This window comes from Archocentrus centrarchus, chromosome 23 (assembly GCF_007364275.1).
Source record: "Archocentrus centrarchus isolate MPI-CPG fArcCen1 chromosome 23, fArcCen1, whole genome shotgun sequence".
In the NCBI taxonomy this organism is placed as follows: Eukaryota; Metazoa; Chordata; class Actinopteri; order Cichliformes; family Cichlidae; genus Archocentrus; species Archocentrus centrarchus.
Window position 1 is genome coordinate 18,234,288 of NC_044368.1, and position 22,890 is coordinate 18,257,177.

A 22,890-nucleotide genomic window follows, 5' to 3' on the forward strand; every position below is an offset into this window, starting at 1 on the left:
TGGCTGCAAAGTCTCAGACTGGAAGGCATTTCAGAAAGTAGTGAAGTCAGCAGGGACTTTTCTTCCCCCCTCTTCCAGTCCACTGCCACAAAATGCTGTGTGACCAGAGTGCAGCGTATCGGATCCAAACCACCCCCTGCACGAATTCTTCAGCTGCCTGGCATCCAGTAGGTGGTTTCACAGCATAGTTTGCAGAACAACCAGGTTCTGGCTTATCTATCCATCCATCCATCCATTTTCTTTCACTTATCCAATTCAGGGCCGCAGAGCTGCATATTAATATTGTATCTATGCAGATTATGCAAGATATTTCAATTTGTCAAACCAGAGCTAATGAAATTAAATTTCACTGATTGGTACACTGTTGTTTATAGTTGAATGACAGTAAAAACTGATTCTATTCTAGTCTATTCTAGGAAGCCAATATGACAGGATTGTTTTGAAATACTACAGCACTTATAAGTAGATATCAGTTAAATAACTGAACCTGAAATAAGGTTTATCAACAAATCCCAACACAAAGACAGTAATATTCTTTATGAAAGCAGGTTTATCTGTAGCAGGTTTTTACTTTTCCATTTATGCATGTATGAAAATGTATACCGGAGTTGTAACGTGGTGTGTAACACAAGTGTAGCAGGCAGATATGAAAGGTTAAATGCTTCTCTTTCCCTGAAGGAAATCTGTCTATTCCTATATCACACCAACCATCCCCCCGAAACCCTGGTTGTTATGGCTACCCGTTAAACCGCACACGCACTTGCCAACGCATGTACACAGAAACACGCACATTGTCGCCATGGCCACACACAGTATGTGGGAATGTACACACAAATTGCACACATCAGATCTGCTCTGGTCTTGGACGGAGCCTTTCCGACACGTGACCCTGTGACACAGCTCTTGTACATATGAGTTAGTACTGTAACACAGCATGATGACGCTCCAGTGATGCTCAGGGCATTACTTCCAGCATAAACACATGCATACGCAATAACATTAGTTACACAGACATAAACTATTTCTGTGTGCGTCTGCCTTGTTCTTTCCTTTTGTTTCACCATCTATCACAAACGCACACAAACATGCATCCATGCAGGCGCACTAGCTCCTCTTCACAGGAGAACTTTCAGATCCCAGTGGGGCTGTCGCCATGGTTCCCTGGTTTATAGATTAGAATATAAATAATTCCCGTGTAATAAAACAAAGCCATTCCCCGTAATTCAATGGCAAAGCCACACCAGAGGCCTCTCATCTAATCTAAGAGCCTACAGTTAACATCTTATGACGCTATGTAAAGAAACACAAAAGAAGTGTGAGACCGTGCACAATCACATCGCATGATTTGGTCATCAGGACATCACCAGCTGACTTGATGACAGCAACACCTTTCAACAAAGTTGGGACAGGGCCATGTTTACCACTGTGCAGCATCCCCTCGTCTTTTAACAACATTTGGGAACTGAGGAGAGCAGGTGCTGGACTTTCAGGAGAGGGATGTTGTCTTATTCTTGTCTAACATCGGATTCTAGCTGCTCAACAGTCAACCAATGTTTTCAGTCGGTGAACGGTCTGGAATGCAGACAGGCCAGTTCAGCACCCAGATTCTTCTGCTATAAAGTCATGCTGTTGTAATACCTGTGGTATGAGGTTTAGCATTGTCTTACTTATAAATGCAAGACCTTCCCTAGTTACCTGCCAGCAGCAACACCTGTGAGTGAGGAATCTGTGAGTCTCGTGAAGGGAAATCTTAGAGCTTTCTTTTATTTATGCAATATTTCTAAAATTAGAAACATCCTGTCTCAGAGTGACGCTGAAAAACGAATTCACGCATTTATTACTTCTAGGCTGGATTATTGTAATTCATAATTATCAGGCTGTCCTAAAAGCTCCCTGAAAAGCCTTCAGCTGATCCAAAATGCTGCAGCTAGAGTACTGACAGGGACTAGAAAGAGAGAGCAGATTTCTTCCATACTTACTTCTCTTCATTGGCTCCCTGTTAAATCTGTTAAATCTTTCTCCTGATATACAAGGTCTTAAATAATCAGGCCCCATCTTATCTTAAAGACCTCATAGTGCCTGGATGGCAGCCTGTTTCTCTAAAACCTATATATACCTTTCAGCACTGATGGCCCCTCTCCCCCATTAATGCACCCCCATACCATCAGAGATGCAGGCTTTTGAACTGAACACTGATAACAAGCCAGATGGTCCCTCCACTCTTTCATCTGGAGGACCCGACATCCATGTTTTCCAAAAAGAATTTCAGATTTCTATTAGTCTGACTACACAACAGGTTTCCAGTTTGCCTCAGTCAATTTTAAATCAGGTTTTTTTCTCCAGAGAAGACAGTGCTGTTTGTGGATGATGTTCACACATGGCTTCTTCATTGCATGATTAACCTTTAACCTACATTTGTGGATGGACCTGATCAACTGACAGCGTGTACTGTAAGTCGTCCTGAGCCCATACAGAGATTTCCATCACAAAGTCATGCCTGTTCTTAATGCAGTGCCACCCTCAGGCCTGAAGATCACAGGCATCCAACAGTGATTGAGATTTCTCCAGATTCCCAGAATCTTTTGATGATATTATGTACTGTAGATAATGAGATATTCAAAGTCTTCACAGTTTTACATTGAGGAACATTATTCTGAAAGCGTTCTGCTTCTGTTTTTTGCAGATTGGTGAACCTCTGCCCATCTTTACTTCTGAGAAACTCTAAGATGTTCTTTATACACCCACTCACGTTACCGATCTGTTTCCAGTTAACTTAATTAATTGCATACTGTTCCTTGTGCTGTTTCTTCTTAGTATGACTTACATTTCCAGGGTTTTGTTGCCACCATCCCAGCTTTTTTTAGACATGTTGGGCTATCAAAATCAAAATGAGCCAATATTTTTTATGAAATCGTAAAAATTGTTCTATATTCCAGAACCCCCCCCCCCCCCCCCCCCACACACACACACACACACACACACAACACAACACACACACACACACACACAGACACACACACCCACACACACAGGTGTACATCTCACTTACAGGTCAAATCGGAGGTTCTGTCGCTCTTCAAAGAAGTAGTCCAAAATGAATTTCCGAACAAAGTCTGGGTTTAGCGTGTTGTCAATCACCTCTGTTCTGCCAAACTAGACCAAAAAAGCAAGATTAGAGGACAAATAGTTTACACTTTGGAGAACATGCAACTTTAAGTGGCCTGTCCTGAATCTACATAAGCTACAATCTGTGAGTTTACATTTCTGCAACCTTGCCCAATTCACAGCTTTTGCAAGCACTCTATGACGCTGCAGTGATTCGTGTAAATATTGGATTCACCTACAGATTTTTCCTCAGGAGACACACGAGTTGAGAGGCTTGATACAGTAAAACTTCAGTGTAATGAATGCACTGCAGCTGAAGTAGCAAGTCAGTGGGGTCAGTTACTGTAGGTTCCGGTTTGGCATTTACCTTAGCCTGCTAATAATGCATGCAGATCTACTTTACTGGGCTACTCAGCTCTTGGAATGATTTGGGGCTGAAAGAATTGCCCCCTGATCTGCATTCATGAATATTTATTGTAAAACACACTGATGATGGCTGTTCGGTCACACTAAAGTACACGCATTCTCTTAAAAAAGCTCCATCTGTTAGTTATTTCAACTAGCTCAACTGGTACCATGAGATTACAAACCTTTCACCTTATATTGTAATTCATAGTGTAATTTCCAGACATTTACTGAACTTAGTGTCACCTGTAACACCCGAATCATTTACCATAAGGGACTTATATCTCACAGCAGCAGTAGTCTAGGCCTGGCTGAAACATTAAGCTTACCTTTTCTTTCTTAATTGAAGGAACTGAATATTTACTCTGATTGTTTAACACAGACAAACTAACACATCGCTAACACAAAATGCCACAAATGCTACAAGTGCCAGGATGGAAACATTTGTATTGTTGCACTTAGTCTATTATGTAATAACTGAGAATGATGTTACATGCACAATACTGCAGTATGTAGGCTGCATTTACCATGTACTTAAATAATAATTACCTTTTTCTCAACAATACCCCGTAGCTACCTGGTACCTAAAAATACTTATAGAAAAATATATTTTTTCTTTTGTCTAAAATTACCAGTTGTTAGCCTCTTGTTCCTCTGAACCTACACTGACATACCAGCAGAGGCCAGTAAGTATTTTATATGTAATGTACTGATTCACACATTGAAATAACACCATAAGACTTACACAGTAAATGTTGTGATGTTACACTGTAAAGTGCAGCCTGTATTATGTTACAGAGCAAATGAAGCTAAGTAATAGATTCGAGCTGATAAAAGAAAGCACACCCTTTTTCAAATCCAAGGTTTTATGTCTTAGGATTTAATAAAAAAAAAAAATAATGATGCTAAAGTTTTTAAATACAACCTCAGATGAACAACACATGACATATTATTATTATATTATTATTATTTAACATCATTAATTATTTAACAGAAATTAAGCTAAAATGTAGAAGTCGTGCATGAAAAACTAACTGCACCCCATGATTCAGTAGCTTGTAGAACCACCTTTAGCAGCAATAACTTGAAGTAATGGTTTTCTGTAGGACTTTATCAGTCTCTCACATGGTTATGGAGGAACTTTGGACCACTCCTCTTCACAACATTGCCTCAGATCATTGAGGTTTGTGTCTTAAGGTCCCACCACAGCATTTTACAGCTGAGGTCTGGACTTTGACTGGGCCATTGCAACACCTTTATTCTTCTCTCTTTCAGCCATTTGCTTTGCTTGGCTTGGCTTAGCCATTTCCCAGATTTGCTGTTGTGCCTGGGATCAATGTCCTGCGTAACCCAACCCAGATGACTGTGAGATATGCTGTATACAGAGGAGTTTATGATTGGCTGCAGAGTGCCCAGGTCCTGTGGCTGCAAAACAATCCCAAAACATCACCCCTCCACCACCGTGCTTCACGATATGGTGAGGTTTTACTAATACATATTCCTAATTTGGGTTTAGTTTTTGTTAAATAAATAATGACAGAGTATAATATGTGTTGTTGTTCATCTGAAGTTGTATTTAATCATGTTAGAACCTGCTACAGACCAGATACATCTTTATTATGCACTAATACATCAAACCTTAGTGCATCCTCCTTCAGTTCTTTCATTTTCATATAATGGCACATGTTTCTACAATTATTGGACAAATTCCCATTTAATTTAGTAAAGATTCTCACATTCCCTTGAGGAGGACTTCATCCTGTCATTCAGTTTTGTTTGACCAGTTTTAGCCAAATTATAGCAAATATATAAATATATGATTCTTTCCTACATAATGAATATATGTAAAGAGAACAGTGAAATGGATTATCCTGTGGGAGAAGTTTATTAAAATATACAGGAATGCTTTGAAATTGGTTCGCACTGTACAAACATCCCCCCACACTTTTGGATTTAGATTCACTTTATACAATGTAACAGGAAGTTGTGCATTCAGTAATACACACACTCACCTCTCTCCACTCCTTGTTGCCCATGGCTTGCGTGTAGAGTACACAAACTGTGAAAAGAGGCACATAACAATCATTTTTAATCATTAATTACACATGCTAACACTCAGCAACTGCCCAGGCATTTTAGCCAGGGTTTACCTCATATGTCACACATAAAAAATAGGTAAGCAGTCTAGATAAATATTATATTGGTACTGATAACCACATTTTAACTATTTGATAAGTTGGCTGACTGAGGGATGAACAGGAGAAACTTACATCATAAGACAACAAGAAAAAAAAACACAAACATAAATGTCATGGTATTTCACGGATCCATTAGAATATGACTGATAACCCATAAATGCTTGAATTAGAATTAAAAAAAACAAAAAAAACATCAAAGCACCTAATAATTTTATTCATGAAGCCCAAATATGTGCATTATATTCAGATGGTGAAAGACATCATTTTGGGTGATTATGCAATTTCCTGAAACAAGACAGTTCTCTAAAAGGCAAATTACGGCACTCGCTCATCATATACTTCATTCCTTGAGGCCTTTGATGTTCTTTGATAAGGATATATACACATACAAACACTCAGAGACACATAAAATGTTGAATTTTGCATCTGACAACTGACAGGATATTTTGGGGAACAGAATAATCATAATTTGGTAGCAGGGAGCCTTTGTTTTCTTAAAAGGATCACTGCTCTTTAGATTTTAAAGTATTTTTGGTTTTTTTTTAACCGCCAAGTGACATATCTTTCAATTCCCAGGAACTTCAGCTTTCTTTTTCTCTCTCTCTCCTTCACCTCTTTTCTCCTGTCAGGCTGCTTCACATCAGGACACTGAAGTCAGTGTGCCCAGCATAATCACAGGTGCTACTCAGCATAAAAGCATTCCTAAATTTATGGTTAAGGCCTACGCTTCCTCCTCCTAATCACTGTCATCTTCATCATTGTACTCATCACTACCATCACCTTGAGTCACTTTTACTGCACACACTTGGAAATGTGCTGACACACTCTGCTTTGCTGACTGTGTGTCTGTATGTGTGTGTATTTGTGCTTCATTACAGAGTCGTGATATTATTTATTTTTTTATTTTAACAGTCAAGCACATCTCAAGATGACAAATATAATCTGTGACAACATCCACGGTTTCATTTTAGGGCGAAATCTATCTCATCACCCTCCCTATGCACGCCCACCCGTACAAACACACCCACATCTTTATGATCTTAATGAAAAACCACATCTTACAAAAGGTTTTTTAGGAAAATTATTATTTGCTCTCTTGCTGAAGTTGGAAAAGATAAAAAGTCATTTTGTACAGTTGATGTTTGCTCTATTGTGAAAAATGCTCACATACCTCACTGGGTAAAGCGTTCAGGAGGCAGGACACATGACTCTAACTCACTATTATCTGTGCTATTCTCAGATCAGCCTAAGTCATCATGTCATCAGATATTTGCCTTGTTGCATGCTCCTCCTGGTAATTTTTAGAAGAGTTCACCGCAGCAGCGCACGTATAAAAACAGCTCACGCTAGTTGTTTATCTCAGGCATTAGCTTTTCATTCTAAAATGTGCTTCCTATTTGAACCGCATCTTTCAGTCAGTTACACAGCAGTCGCTAGTCGGAGAGCTTGCCTAGTATGGAGGAAGCTAAAAGCAAGGCGGTATGCGCTTGTAAATCCACCAGTTGTATCATGAGGAATAAGCACACAAATAAGACCCACTTCCACAATGAAGGTCACGTGACCTCCGGTACAGAGCTCCGGTATGGAGTTGAAGTATGGCTCTGCCCTCTGCAGCCAGGTACGATGGCTGTATGTACATAAACCACGGCGACAGCGGGTGGTTTCAGGTTTCCAGTGTATCTCCAAAAATTGCCAACATCAACATCATGGCAACACTGTCTGTGCTTTTCAAGCATTCAACCTACAGCATCATCTAGAGCTACTTGCTATTGTTTTTTTGGAAGACGGCACCCGAGCACGTTTGCGTAGGTTGCACATGCCTCTGCACATGCTCTGCGTAGGCAAAAACTTACGCAAACGCAGTACTGTAAATCTGCAATGAGCTGAACGGTGATTTGTGAGAAATGTATTCACATTATCTATTCATATTGTTTTCTTCTGTAGTAATTTATTATCTTACCAATAAATATTTTCTTGATCAGTTTTATTTTGCAAAGCAGAAAAGCAATGATTCACCCAAGCCTGAATGTAAAATTTACAGCTTATTCACGTGACACTGGTATCAGATTGGTACTCGCTATCTGCAGATGCATTAATCTAAAGTATCTGTATCAGATCGGAACTGGAAAAACTTGGATTGTGTGCATCCCTAGATGCTACTCTTGTCCTTGTGCAGGAATAAAGCAATAATACAGTTTTTAAATTACCCCAAGTATCCATGTTTTTCTATATTGCGTCCTTGAAATAAGCTTGTTGGTGAGACTGAAGTAAATATACTGTATCCTTCTTAAAAACGAGCAAGATATTCAACTGCTTTGCATGCAGTCCCTACTTAAACTGTCTTCAGACTGTCAACCAGTGCTGAATGACTCCTTCAACTTTGTGCTGTATCCGTGACAGTGTTATTATATTTATTTTAACTGTGGGAAGAGGGGAATGAGAATTGCCGTCCATTCTGTGAATCTATAGGGAGAAGCTTTCAAGCTTTCAGGCTTTATGCATTAGTCAGCCGTGCCTCAAGCCAAGACAACATATTTAGTGAGAAAAAACACAAACAGATTGACTCAGAGCAAAAGAAATGAGCTTTGTTCAATTTCAAATTATTTCTCATTTCATTTCCTTACAGTGCTCCCATTCCCCTTATTTTTTCTAACCTTACAATTTATCAGTGAAGTTGGGGTTATGTAAATAAAATTGAAAAGCAAACGACAAATCATGGAAATCATCAAGACTGGTGCACTGAATGAAAGAAATACACTAAAATGTGTTCATAGTGAGTGATGGAGTGGTGTCCGGTCTTACTTGGGTCTGATTTGGAGAAGGTGTCCCTGTCCAGCAGGTTTCTGTGGAGACACAATATGGAAAATGGTTAGAAACACTGTTCTGTTGGAAAGTGAATACATGCTAACACACTGACTATTTATGTTCCAGGCTTCACATTGTGTTTACAGTAAACCTGCGAAACGCCCTGATGAGGTGCAGAAGTACAAAAAATAAAACACTGTGTATACCACATTAGCCACCATACTGAGGCTTGCAAACTGCTTATGCTCACAGTTAACATATACAGGGCTGTGAAAAAGTAATTGCCCCCTAAACCTAATAACTGGTTGTGCTGCCCCTGTCATCAAGCTTTTGCGATAACTGGCAATGAGTCGTTTCACATCGCTGTGGAGGAGTTTTGGTCCACTCTTCTTTGCAGAATTGTTTTATTCAGCCACATTGGAACGTTTTTGAGCATGAACAGCCTGTTTAAGGTCATGCCAAAGCATCTCAATCAGATTTAAGTCCAGCCTTTCACTAGGCAAAACATTCATTTTGGGGTATTTTTTAGCCATTCAGAGGTGCACTTAGGTGCCGTTTACACGAAGCCGTTTTCACTGGAAACGGTGTCGTTTTGATGCGTTTCAGCCTTTCGTTTACACGATGGCGTTTCAGAAACGATCCGCGTTTACACGAGGACATGTGAAACGATGAAAACGATGTAGTTCCCATGCCAGGCCACAAGTTGGCGTTGGTTTTCTCTTTGCAAAGTTTGTTTACGCAAGACGCGCATGCGTGGAGTGACACAGTAGGTAGTGCGGCAAATTGTTCATTACTTACAAAACGGCCAATGTGAGAGGTTTTGTGTGGACCGATGATGAGGTTGGATCGCTGCTGCACACAACGCTGAATTACAAAACGGTAAAAACACAGGAAAAGCATAAGAAGCACTCGTGAATCCGCGAGTACTGTTTATCAGTTTTCGCGTGCGCGAAAAACTGGCCGTCGCAACCATAGTGCGCATGTGCGAGTCCAGCGTTTTCAAATCACCCCGGTTTCAAGTGTTTACACGAAAACGCAAGCCAGTGCGTTTCTGAAACGCTCCACTCTGGACCCCGTTTCTGAAACACATCGTTTTCACTCTGTTGTCGTGTAAACAGAAGGGCGAAACGCATCAAAACGACACCATTTCAAAATGAAAACGGTCTTGTGTAAACGGCACCTTATTGGCATGTTTCAGATCATTGTCCTGCTGCATAACCCAAGTGAGCTTCAGGTCACAAACTGATGGCCGGACATCCTCCGTCAGGATTTTCTGGTAGAGAGCAGAATTCATGGTTCCATCAGTTACGGCAAGTTGTCCAGGTCCTGAAGCAGCAAAGCAGCCCCAGGTACACTACCACCACCATGTTTGACTGTTGGTATGATGTTCTTTTTATGAAATGCTGTGTTAGGTTTATGGCAGATGTAACGGGTCTCAAACCTTCCAAAAAGTTCAGCTTTTGTCTCGTCAGTCCAGAGAATATTTTCCCTAAAGTCTTGGGGATCATTAAGATCTTTTTTGGCAAATGTGAGTTGATCCTTCGTGTTCTTTTTAGTAAGCAGTGGTTTTCTCCTTGGAACTCTACTATGGATGCCATTTTTGCCCAGTCATCTCTTCATGAACTCTGACCTTAACTGAGGCAAGTGAAGCCTGCAGGTCTTTGTTGTTCTGGGTTTTTCGTGACCTCCTGGATGAGTCGTTGATGCACTCTTAGAGTAATTTTGGTAGGTCGGCCAATCCTGGGAAGGAATGCTTTCTCCATTTGTGGATAATGGCTCTCACTGTGGCTCACTGGAGTCCCAAAGCCTTAGAGATGGCTATGAAACCCTTTCCAGACTGATAGAAGTCAGTAACTTTGTTTCTGATCTGTTCTTGAGTTTTTTTATATCATGCCATGATGTGTTGCTTTTTGAGATCTTTTAGCCCACCTCACTCTGTCAGACAGGTGAAACATTTAAGTGTGACAAATATCCAAAAAACAGAGAAATCAGAAAGGGGGCAAATACTTTTTTTACAGAACTCTAAGTGACCAAACACAAATGCTTTAAGTCTCCCAACTACACTGGGAAAGCACATATTATTATCCTTACTGTCCATGAACAACAGAAAACCTTTTGACCAAAATAACAACACAATCTTTGATTCATACAACTAAAAATGATTCAGTCTTTTATGGTGCCTTATTTCCTGCTTCATCAACACTAAGGCTGAGCTAATCTCCTCAGTGGTGAGTCATTGTAGAGTGCTCTCTTCCAAACTTGCATTTCAGCCAAGATGGACATTAATGCAACCATGAAGAATTTATGGTCCCCTCCTCCCCCAAAAAGGAGGCCCTGGAGAAAATTAATCAGCGTGATATAAAAGCAGCACGAGAGCTTATCATTAATTCTGATTTCTGAATAATAAGATGAAGGATGGCGACAGCAGTAGCATCTAATGGCCTAGAGAGGAAAGAAGAGATCAGAGAGCAGGAAAGGACAAGCAGGATCACTACCTTGTCACTAAGGTTAAATCAGTCTTTGCGGAGGTCTGTATGAATAAAAATCTTCTTCCCAATCACTTAATCCATGTGACATGCCCTGGTTGCACAAAGGGCATGAAAGATATGGATAATGTTTCCCATCATCTTTTCAATCCCAGGGATTGTGGCAGACTTTTAAAGGCTCCCAGACAAAGCTCTGAAACCATCAGTGGCTTAAGAGCTGCGAGCCGCTTGGCAGCTCAGTTTCTGTACGTACCCCTCTCTGCCTCTCTCTCGTGTGAACCTATAAACCACCTGTGACATTTCTCTCTGTGTCTCACTCCTGTGTTTGCTCTGAAAGCAAAAACAACCTCTCGGTATCCCGGCGGTCCTTCCGGCTTGTTTACCTCTCAGCTCACTCTGTCGCTTATTTGAAAATTGTAGCCTCGCTTAAATCGGACCATTTATTGCAAATTTAGCACACATAATGATTTGTTGGCATTCTGACGCACCCGACACAGTTATCTGAACTATAGTGTGTGTGTCAAATTACAGGTTCCAGGTCAGATTTCTGTTTGAGTTTCCTCCCGTAAGCCGTAGACACACAAATCAATTATGCGTCTGTTTGCTTGTTTTGTTGTCTGTCCAGGATGTGACTGCACTCCCCGGTGCACTCTGACCATTTCTACACGAGCACAACAATCCAGCTAAGATGTTTACAGGGCGGAAACAAGTCCATCCATAATCCTTTGGCAGAGCCTCGTTAATGACTGAAGGCGCTCCTTTAGGTATACAGCACTATTAAATACTGCTTGTCAGCACAACTTCAAATGTTTCACCCCCGTTCAACCTAAGAAGAAAAACTCTGGTCTGTTGCAGGTCAACACAAAAACTACACAGCCACAGTTCTCCTGTGTCTTTTACATCTCTGATCAGCACCTCTTTGTATTACAAAGGGATTGTGAAACTTCAGTCAGATATTTTTATGTCTCCACCTTTCATGTTGCTGTGTTTTCAGCAACACAAAAATCTGCTATTTGGCAGCATCTTTGTCGATGCCCAGACACAAGCCTGTCAAAAATACACTCACAGCTGAGCTGCACTAATTAGGCTAACCAGCATTATTAGATCGCACACGTCTGAAAAATGATGCCGCAAATGAATTGTGTGTTAATTATTTTTAGACCACTGAAGGTATTCTTCCTAATTGAAAGCTAAAGTGTCAGTTTTATTGATTATATTGGAAATGAACAGGCGGCTTTTTTTTTTTTTTTTTTAATTGCCCATAACAGAATTCCTTCTGCAGAGAATAAAGATGAAAATTAGACTTTACCATTAAATGACACAATAAATGTATTGGTAGGCCCGTGTTTGTATTTGCAACAGTACATAAAATCCAAGCATCTTAATTTTCAAAGATTTCAAAACAAGTAACAGTTGAACTGCAATAAAAAATCTAAAATATTCACTGAAATGCTCATTAATGCAAATGTCTGATCAGCCAATCACACTGCAGCGACTTCAATGCATTTAATATATATCTACAGATAAAAGCCTGAGAAAAAAACTATATATATATATATATATATATATATATATATATATTAGTTTGTTCTCAGGCTTTTATCTGTAGATCCCCGTAATCATTTAACAAAGCAACTAACTTGTCCTTGCTCTTTGTGAGCTAATGTATTACACCGATTATACCACACCAAGCAAAACTAATTTATTTGATAAATGAAAGAGCTCATTTGAGGATTAGCACACGCTTCTTTTTTTTAAACAACAAGCTGCGCATCAGTTATCTGAACGCTGAGGTAAACAGAGAGAGGCACAGGGAACGTGGGGAAAGAAACAAACAAAAGACCAAACAACCAAAAGGAATAAATAAATAAGGACACAGCAGTGACAATGACACCCTTGGCCTTATTCAGCTCCTTTGATGAAATGATGAGGCCTCACAGCAGAGCTGCTCATACCTGATCAAACTGAGTTTAGTACAGTCATTAACACAGTATAAGGAATGCTGAAAGACTCACTTTGTGGATTAGCCAATTCATGATGGTTTCTTAAAATGTTAAACTATTACCGATCATTATGTAACTACTATGGAGACATGGAGACTACTTTCATCGTTTAACTATAGAGATACTGAAAGGTCAGAGGGGCTTTTTTAAATTTATTTATTTTTGTGGTGTAAGATAGTAAGAATTTCCATTTCCTCACAATACGTTGCCATTCCCTCCACAGACTGTATATAAAAGATGGGCAATGCCAATTTGTTTCTCAGTTCCACATTTTGAAGCCTCAGTGTTAGTTCTCTGGGTGATACCATCTTGTCGTTTCAGAGCTAGACGGGGTCATATTTGGATAAGGGGCTCGACACACGGGGAGCGACGTCGCTCCTTCTCCATTCATTTCCTATGGAACTTGTGCGAAGCAATTGTCGGCTCATCGCACAAATTCCATAGGAAATGAATGGAGAGCGAGCAACGTCGCTCCCCGTGTGTCGAGCCCATAAGAAGGTGAAGTGCCAAGTTATCAGCTAAAGCCAGCAAGCTAGGTTAGCAAGCTACATCCTTTAACTGTGCAGGCGCAATGAACAGATAGACATATGCACTAATTAGTGCCAGGTAACAGATAAACAAAGTATTACAATATCTGGAGTGATACTGTTTATCAGCTAATTCCATTTAAATACTCTTAAAGGTGCCAGCACCACAAATACAGTCGATAGGCATGGGTTAAGAAACTTAAGGCCTACTAGACTACTAGCTATAGCTCTCCGTACGGCATGCAAAGGTGAGTTCCCCATGGAGTCTAAGTGGATGACACTTCTGGAGCCTTTTTGGAGCCTCAAGTGGCTGTTGGAACAACTGCAGTTGTTGACAGAACTATTGAGACACGACCAACAGACTAGCAAGCATTGTTTTTCTTCACTGCCACCATTTTTAAAAACGACAACCTGGCGCCCCAACTTAAGAGTTTTAAAGAAATAACTGAAAACAGCTTTTTAAAAAAGTGGTCTTACTCTCAGTGGACGGGCTGATAGAGACAGGGGACAGCTTTGAGTCAGGTTTGGGGGTTTTTTGCACCAGACAAACAATTTAATTGGGCAGACTAGCGGTATCTGGATGTGAGCAGAGCTTTAGCTGCTCTGACTGACGGTTGAAGCTGTGGCTGAACGAGGCTATTTTTTTGGAATTACAGTTTCTACTTCTACCTGTTACTGTTTTCTGACAGATGACATGGGTTCAGAGTGCAACAGTTTCAATACAACGGTCAACCAGCACGGCCCTTACTGCACACACACACACACACACACACACACACACACACACACACACACACACACACACACACACACACACACACACACACACACACACACACACACACACAAACACACACACACACACAACACACACACACACAGTGCTGCATGTAGTCGGTGTTGCACATGCTAAAAACAAATGTGTCACAGCCAAAAAGGCCAGGGCTACAGTCACTGCGACTGCTGTCATAATCACAGGCGGTGACAGTGAATCAAGTCTTCTACTCTTGTTTTGAAGTAGGTGGCGCAGTCTCGTGTCAGCCAGCTCTCACTCTTAAGCAGAGGTTTGCACGAAGTAAAGCAAAAGTATGGCAAGGTAAAGCACGAATAGACCTCTAAAAAGTCACATCATGACTTTATGGGAGCTCCCATCTATGAATACACCTAGACATCAAATGATGAATACACACCTTTATGCCATAAAACACTCCCACCACTGAAATAATGTGTGACCATCTATCTGGGAGTAATTTTCCACTCTGAGTTGGGGGTGCAGTTAGGAGCACATGGCCGACTAGAATATTTAAGAGAGGAATCTGAGGCTCCGTAGACTGACTGCTGCTCAAAGCACATCACACATGGTGGCACTCCAAATGGGCTCCTGGGCTCTCCCTGCACACAAAGTTTGTGTGCGTGTACGTGCGTGTGTGTGTGTGTTTTCATATGTGTGATTACGTTGTCAGGATTTCCACTTCAGAGGATAATGTGAATGAGTCACAGCTCGCTTTTTTTCCCCTCTCGCTCTTTCTCTCTTTTTATCCAGAGGCAGACAGCGGAAAGCGAAAAGCTGCCATCCGAGCTGCCGAGAGGTCTGCAGGAATAAAGACTCAAATAGTGTTTGTATTTTTAGCGCAGAGGTTCCCAGAAACACTCATCTTGTGGCAGCAATATGAAATTTTGTTTTTATGCTTTTCTTTTTGTCATTTAAATGTTATGTAATGTTATACTGTACAGTTTGCCGTGCATAAAGTCAACGCTATGAAGAAAGCAATGAAATTCTACCGCTGGTGACAAAGCGTACCTCTTATTCTCCTCTCAAAATATTGATTTACGCAATAAACTTCCCCAAGGGTTACCACTTCTGTATGTTTACATGCTTCCTCTCTGTGTCATTCTTCTTCACAAACACCACCTTTGGCATTTCCACAGCTCCCACTCATTCTACGGCTCAATGATGGAAAACCCACTTTCTTTCTCATTTTCTTGCTTCTAGATCACTAAGCAAATCAGAAATGTCTAACTGAAGGCCATGCTAAACCGTTGGGTAACTTAGTTGGTCTTTTCTTTTTTTCTTTTTGGTAATTTGGGTTAAATACAATTTTAAAAATGATCCATTAAAAGAATTGCTACATGATAAACCACATGTGCAGCCTATAAAAATCTAGTGCTCAAATTTTCGCTGTGAAATTAGCTTTTGCACTGGTAAAGGTCACCTGGCCATTTTCCAAGCAGTCACCTCTGTGGCTTTGCAGGGCCAATTTGTGCAAAGGCACACAGATCACCCCAGTTTAATGACTGTGGTGCTGGATGCATACATGCTGCTTTGCAAAATGACTGTTCAGAGTTTGTGGTCTGCAGGTTTAATGGACCAAGCAATTAACTGATTAATTGCTTAAAAAAAAAATACAGCAAATTTGACTGACAATGATTATGTAATGCTAATGTAAAGACATAAGACTGGGGCCCACTGATTTGACAAAATATCAGCGTGTATATGTTACATTTATGTTCTAAAATAAAACTGATAATGTCACATCACAACTTCACCCCAACTTTGATTCAACAGTTTTAAAAACACATCATAAATTGTTCTAAATTGTTACTGCAACGCTGCAGAAAAGTCACCATGCAGTGTAGTTACTTTGTAACCAAAGAGCTAGAACCTGAGCAGATAAAATTCTGTTTATAGAAAATACACTTCTGTTTAGTTTCATAAATAAAAATGTGCACCAGCTTAATGCAACAAGAATAACCCTTCACACCCAGACCTTTACAAACTTTTTTTCATTAACTTTAGTCCCATGCTCCAACTCTCTGCTGCACAGTTTGAAAGTACAACTCACACACAAGCAAAAATCAGAGCCAGCATCACTGACACAAAAAGTCACAGGCAAGTATGACGGCGCTGATCTCAGACTGCTGTCAAACTATGCCTCCTCCCTCCTGGGGGCAAACTAGAGCAGTACAGTCCCCCCTGCCATCGTGGCCCTGCCTCTGATGCATCACCTGTGACAGCTGTCAGTCACACCAACAGGAAGTGAAATCTGATATCCTAGATAGGTAGGAAAGACTATTTTTTTTAATGCTCGTTTCCCACTTCAGCCTCCCTCTAAGCATGTAAAAATGGAAGGAAGCACCAAAAAGGAACAAAATAAAAAAAAAAAAATAAAAAGTAAAAATAAAACAGGGGGAAGGTGGGAGGGGAGGGGAGGAGAGGTATGTCACTGTGGCAGGCAGACAGAGAGAGGGTGAAGCGGCGTCTTCAGCTAATGTGACAGCCCTCTAATTATATGATGAAGCGTCAATGTGGGGTCAGAGGGGGGTTATCGCTCTTTGTCTCCTACCTACACAAACTGGAGACACACTCCTGTGGATCTGCTCGTGCTCACGCATGATAACAGGAGTGTGGGGACAGTTACCATGGCAACTGCCGAGAGCCAATTGGGGCCACTTGACGGAGTTGACTGACAGTTGCTGTGTTGCGTTGTTTTTCAACCCGACTCGACAAGCAGGGGGATGCCATCAGCGCTGATATTTGTGGTGCTCACCTTCCCCACCTTTGCTTTTCTCACCTCTGCTCTCCAGTTCCAGTCTCCCGTTACCCACCTTTCCTCTTCCCTTTCATCTATTTTCCTTCATCCCTCTGACCTTTTTCCACTTTTCCTCTTGCCCCATCATCTCTTCCCTCCTATTTTTAAATGAACAAATGCATTCCTAGCGCTGGCTTCAGAGGTCCCTGACAGTGTGTTGCCTTTGTGGCAAAACCCCTTGGGGACCTTACAGGCCTGTCCAATGTTACAGAAATAAATTGGGTTTTTAGCCCACTCGATGAGGGCAGAGAAGAGGACAGGAGAGGAGAGAAAATGAGCACTACACTGGGAAAAGTACAGGTGTTGAGTGAAAGAGTTACACACTGAGAAAAAAAAACAGCAATCCATCTAATTAGCTGTCCCAAACTGTGAGAGCAGCAGCAAGCGGAAGCTTTTGTGTGTATGTGTGTGCGTGCGTTTCAGACTGTGTCTTAATCTGCTCTATTTCTGTCGTTTGGACTCTATTTGCAGTCCAGGCTTAACCACGGGCACAGAGGAAGAGAGAAAAGTTGAGAGGGAGAGTGTGAAAAGAGGAGAGGGGCTTAAAAGCCACAGAACACGGAGGTGCAGAGAGCAGCAGCAGCAGCGGCGGCGGCTGGAGCTGGAGCTCTGATGTGATGGTGTCCTTTTATAAATGATGCATCATCTGAAGCTTTCTTTTCAAATTTCAGTTTTTGAACTGTCACCAAAACACAAATCTGCGTGTAAACAAACCAAGCAGCCTGTTCAGGTAGTAGTTGTACTTAATTTGCTCTTTTTGTTTCGTTATTTTTTTTTTTTTAAATACTCAGTCTAACTGGCTAATTAAGTTGTTTGGATTTAATCAGTCAGTTTGGAGCGTCACTTAGCTGTCTCATTGTTGGTGTCATGTCACATTTCAGCTGTCAGTGAACTGGTAACGCATCCATCAAAGAAATGTTTCCACTCTAAATTTCTCCCAAAGTTTCAGGCAAAAATAACTGTTGGAGAAAATGGTCATTTTATCCAATATTTCCAAATGAAATGACCCTGGTAACAACTGGAGTGAACAGCCTCAAGTAGCTAAAAATCTACACCCTGAAGGGCATTACCAGTAAAATGTTACCTATGTACAGTTTTCACACATATCCATGACAGCTTCCAGTGCTTGTTTAACCCCTGTGTAGCATGTGCTTTATGTCAGCATCATTATGTTGAGTTTTATGGTCAATTACATGACGTGATGTGACAGCAGAGTGAATGGCTTTTTCCAGGACAGGGACTCCTGACAAAACACTGAAATCCCACTGAATAAATGAGGAAGAAGCTCCTTTGAGCTACATAACATGGCCTAAACTTTGTATACTTAAAATAATAATAAAAAACTTAAAATAGGTCTACTTTCAGAGATTTTAAGAGACACGTGTATTCCTGAGGTTATTTCTTTTCAGGTTAGCATCCACACCCCTTTGCAGGAACTGTTTACACAAATATTAGGTCATTTTGAATTTGATGCCAGCAACATGTCTCAAAAATGTTGGGGCCATAAAGTCCACAGTCCATAAACATCTGGGAATTGAGGAGAGCAGCTGCTGGACTTTTGGGACAGGAATGATGTCTCATTCTTGTCTGATAGAAGATTCGATCTAGGCCTGGGTCTGCTTTGGTATAAGATGCTTTAAATGTTTTCAGTTGGTGAAATGTCTGGACTGCAGGCAGGTCAGTTCAGCACCTGGACTCTTCTGCTATGAAGCCATGCTGCTGGAATAGATGCAGTATGCAGTTTAGCATTATCTTCCTGATATATATGCAAGGCTGTCCCTAAAACCTGCTCTAAAACCTGTATATACAGTTCAGCACTGATGGTGCCTTTCCAGATGTGCACGCCACCAATTCCATAGGCACTAATGCACCCCCACACCATCACAGATGCAGGCTTTTGACCTGAGCACTGATAACAAGCCGATTCCCCTGACCACAGAACAGTTTTCCACTTTGCCTCAGTCCATTTTAAATGAGCTAATATTTTTTCCTGAAATAGCAAAATGTCTCTATTTAAACATTTGAACTGTTTTCTATGTTCTATTATGAATAAAATATGGGTTTATGAAATTTGCATATCATTTCATTCAGCTTTTATTTATGTATTACACAGTATCCCAACTTTTTTAGAAATTGGGTTATATGAAATTTTTATTTAGCCAACTAGTAATTTTGGTGTCCATTAGCAAGGACAGCAACGTTTAAATGTCTGGCTGACTAGTCTCACTCATCCCTACTGAATACCTGCAATTACCCAGCCATTAAGTGCTCCATTAAGCCATGTGAGTCACTCATTCACTTTCATACCTGGAGCTGGATGCTCATATGCAGCACCTCACCTAACCTCACCTGTCCTTAGCTGAGCATTTCACAGATGTAAAATTATTCTCCAGTCCTTAAATCACTGTTTTCCTTTCTTACTGCAGTATTCTTTATTTCCACATATTCTCTTGTCTCCTATTCTGTCCCTTTCATATTTTGAGAAGGGGATTTTCTCATTGAGCATTAATTCCTGCTCGGCCTTCCGGTTTACTCCTTCTTTTCTCCCTCCCTCTGCTTTCTGCCTTTCTCTCGGTTTGACCGTGACCTGAATAGGCTCTGTGAAAGCTACACCATCTCACTGAACTAGTTACAGTTACACACATGTAGATACACACACGGGACAACCTGTGTATGGTCCAATGATTTTTCAGTTCAGCTACTCCCGATTTGCACATACTGTACTCAGATGCACAAATTAATATGAAATACCCGGTTACTTTATTAATACTTCAGATGTAATAACCCTTGGATACATCAACTTAGTTAACAACATGGCACACGCAGACATGTCAGTAATACTGACAGCACTGCTGTAAGGGTGTAAAATCTACGCCAGAAACATCCACAGTCCTGCCAGGCTGTCCTTGTCTTCTGTGTCTCATTAAAGAGTGAAGTGAAAATACATGCGAATATTACTGGACACAACTCAGTCATGGTTGCGTGATCATGCCAAAACGTGGCTCTCAAGCTGAAGCATACGGGCGGGTTTGGAAAATTACTGCACTTATAAACTAGACTGACTATATATAAAAAAAAAAAAAAAAGATTCAAGATTCAAGAAGTTTATTGTCATGTACACCGCAAAACACTGTGGTTATGCTGAGCAATGAAATTCTTACTTGCGACTGCCTTACAAACAATTGAAATAAGCAACTAAGTTAAAATAAAATTTAAGAACTAGTATATTAGGAAAGTAAAATAAATAATAAAGCAAGTGCAAAAGGTGGGGAAAACACATCAATTAATTTTTTTATTTTACAGACATATTCACTAAGGACATATTTACACAACCACCCAATTAACTATCAATTAATGGCCAAACAGCCCCAGTATGGCTGGTATAAACAGTGTAGCGCCACAAGGAGCTCCATCATGCTTTTCGTTTGTGTCAGTCATGTATTTACTGTTATTGTGGTGAATACTCATATTAGTTTCAAATAGTGAGGTGACAGTATGTACCAGTAATCACTGAGTCAAAGCTGAGTCAGGGTTCATATTCTTCTAAATGCTCCATTTCACAGGTTTGTCCCATCTTGGCCTTGTATGATGTCATAGAGAGAGAGAGAGACCTATGGACACACCTTGGGCTGTGAGCACATATGCCCCGCCCACCTACTGTTCAAACCCTTGGTTTGCAAGAAGCAGCCAATCAAAAGAAAGCTGGCTTAGTGGGAGAAAATAACTTGTTTCAGACAGAGGGTTAACTACATAAGAGCATAAGATGAATAGGTTTTTCTTAGACTATGTAATACGCATACAACCACAATATTGAGCATGATGGGTCATCATGGTGCTAAAAGTAGCAAAACCCATATTTAAATCTTCTTATGATGATGCAGAATAATTTATTAATACCAGATTTAAATGCAAAAGCCACACACACACAAACACGCGCGAAATTTGAAAAAAATTCAGCTATGATTCCAAAAAGAAGAGCAAGTTCTTCTTTTTCCTGTAAGTACAGACCTGCCAACCCCCTAAAACAGCCACAAGGAGCTTTGAGCTACTAAAAGACTCGAGTGTTTATGCTGCGGGAAACCTTTTCACCTCTCTGGGAGTGCTCTCATTAAATGTTAATACCAAAAATAATGCTTAATGGAGATTTAAGAGCTTGTACTATTATGCAAAGACTGTTGACAGAGAGAAACACTATGCAATTTTAAAATATATATATATATTTAAATGCTAAAATGTTTTTAAATCATGCTATTTTCACCACTGCAGGATTGTTTGCTGAGTTCATGTGGGGGGTGCGAGTGTGTGGTCACGCTTAGAGACAGATCAGGAATATTCCTGGAAACATGTGGAGCGAGAGGAAACAACTGGGCATGCTCAAATGTTCTCAACAGGTCGCTGAACACCCTGCTACAGGTACCTGCATCTGCTCTTTCTCTCCTTTGTGCTCTCTTCTCCACCCTCTTCATTTTTACTGATTTATCCAGTTTTTTTTTTCATTTGTTATAGAGCGTGAAATAAAGCACATGCTGGCCCAGTCTCTCCAACACACTCACACACATATTGAAGGGAAGCATCAGCAGCTTGTATTCTCTCCCTGCTTCTCTAAGAGGGCTGCCCTAATTCTTCCTGACAAAGGCTGGGAGAGCCAAGAGAACATCTACACACACACACACACACACACACACACACACACACAACGCCGAAATGTGCTACACCACTATGACTCATAGCACACAGCTACACATCTGTGCCAGTGGCATTTTACCTTAATCGCCTTTGTCACCGCTTTCAGTGCAGTTTAGTCCAACTTGGCTAGCTTCCTCCATCAACACGTCACTTGGTCTACATATGACCGCGGTTGCTATACAGCAACAAAGGTCAAATGTTTATATCCAATTCAGATCCACTGAGTGTGAGAAGCTTTGATAATATATTAGTTTTAAATCTTTAGAGTGTGATAACAACGTCAGCATCAGTCACATCAGCTTGTGACTGATTAGCAGTGCATGCTACACTTCTTTCTTTCCCATGTGTGTGCATGTGTGCTGCTGCCTGCTTGCAGCATTATCAACAGGGGGCTCGGGCTTGTGTTTGCGCACGTGAAAGAAGACATGCTCGGACGTGCAGGCCGAAGCCAGGGGCTTCTGCATGAGAGAGACAGACAGGGAGAGAGGCAGCATCCCTGGAGGAATTCAAACAGGCTCTGTGCTATGTGACCGGGATGGAGATGACTTCATTAGGCCAGTCAGTTTCTCTCTCTCTCTTTCCCCCCCTTCTGTCGTTGTCTTCCCCGAGCTGTACATAAGGCTGTGAGGGAGGTTTACTGTATGCCAAGTAATCTTACTTGTCAAATAGTCCAAATCTGGGTCGCAATGGTAATCTGAAAGCTCGACTTGTAGTGTTTTTGTGAAACAGCGTGGAAAAAAAACAAACCTAATCAGATACAGCCACCTCTCCATCTAGATATCAAACACACAAAATGTCAAAAAAATCTAATTGGCCTGGCAGAATCCACTGGAGATGTTGCGATTTGTTTTATTTTACCTTTATTTCCCCACAGGAGGCAACTGACATCGATGTGGAAATAAAATGTCAGAGCATCAAATGTGACTGAATTTTATATGTGTGTGTGCTGAAAATGTCATCAGCTGTCTGACTGACGGGGGGCACATGGCAGCACAAATGCCTTCAAGAGTGTGTGGGCGGGCGTGACTGGTTAAACGCTTTGAAATGCATGTGTGCACATACAGTGTGTGTAATGTAGGTGTCAG

At 40.9% G+C, this 22,890-nt stretch overlaps 1 protein-coding gene across 1 annotated transcript in view; it reads right to left on the bottom strand.

Moving 5' to 3' along the window:
• LOC115773463 (copine-8) overlaps positions 1–22,890 on the bottom strand; it is a 101,622-nt gene that overhangs the window by 69,634 nt on the left and 9,098 nt on the right. The window contains exons 2-4 of the mRNA XM_030720211.1: positions 8,511–8,551; positions 5,523–5,569; positions 3,050–3,153 (exon numbers count right to left, since the gene is read on the bottom strand). Coding sequence (XP_030576071.1) covers positions 3,050–3,153; positions 5,523–5,569; positions 8,511–8,551 — 192 coding nt within the window. The remainder of the gene's footprint in view (positions 1–3,049; positions 3,154–5,522; positions 5,570–8,510; positions 8,552–22,890) is intronic.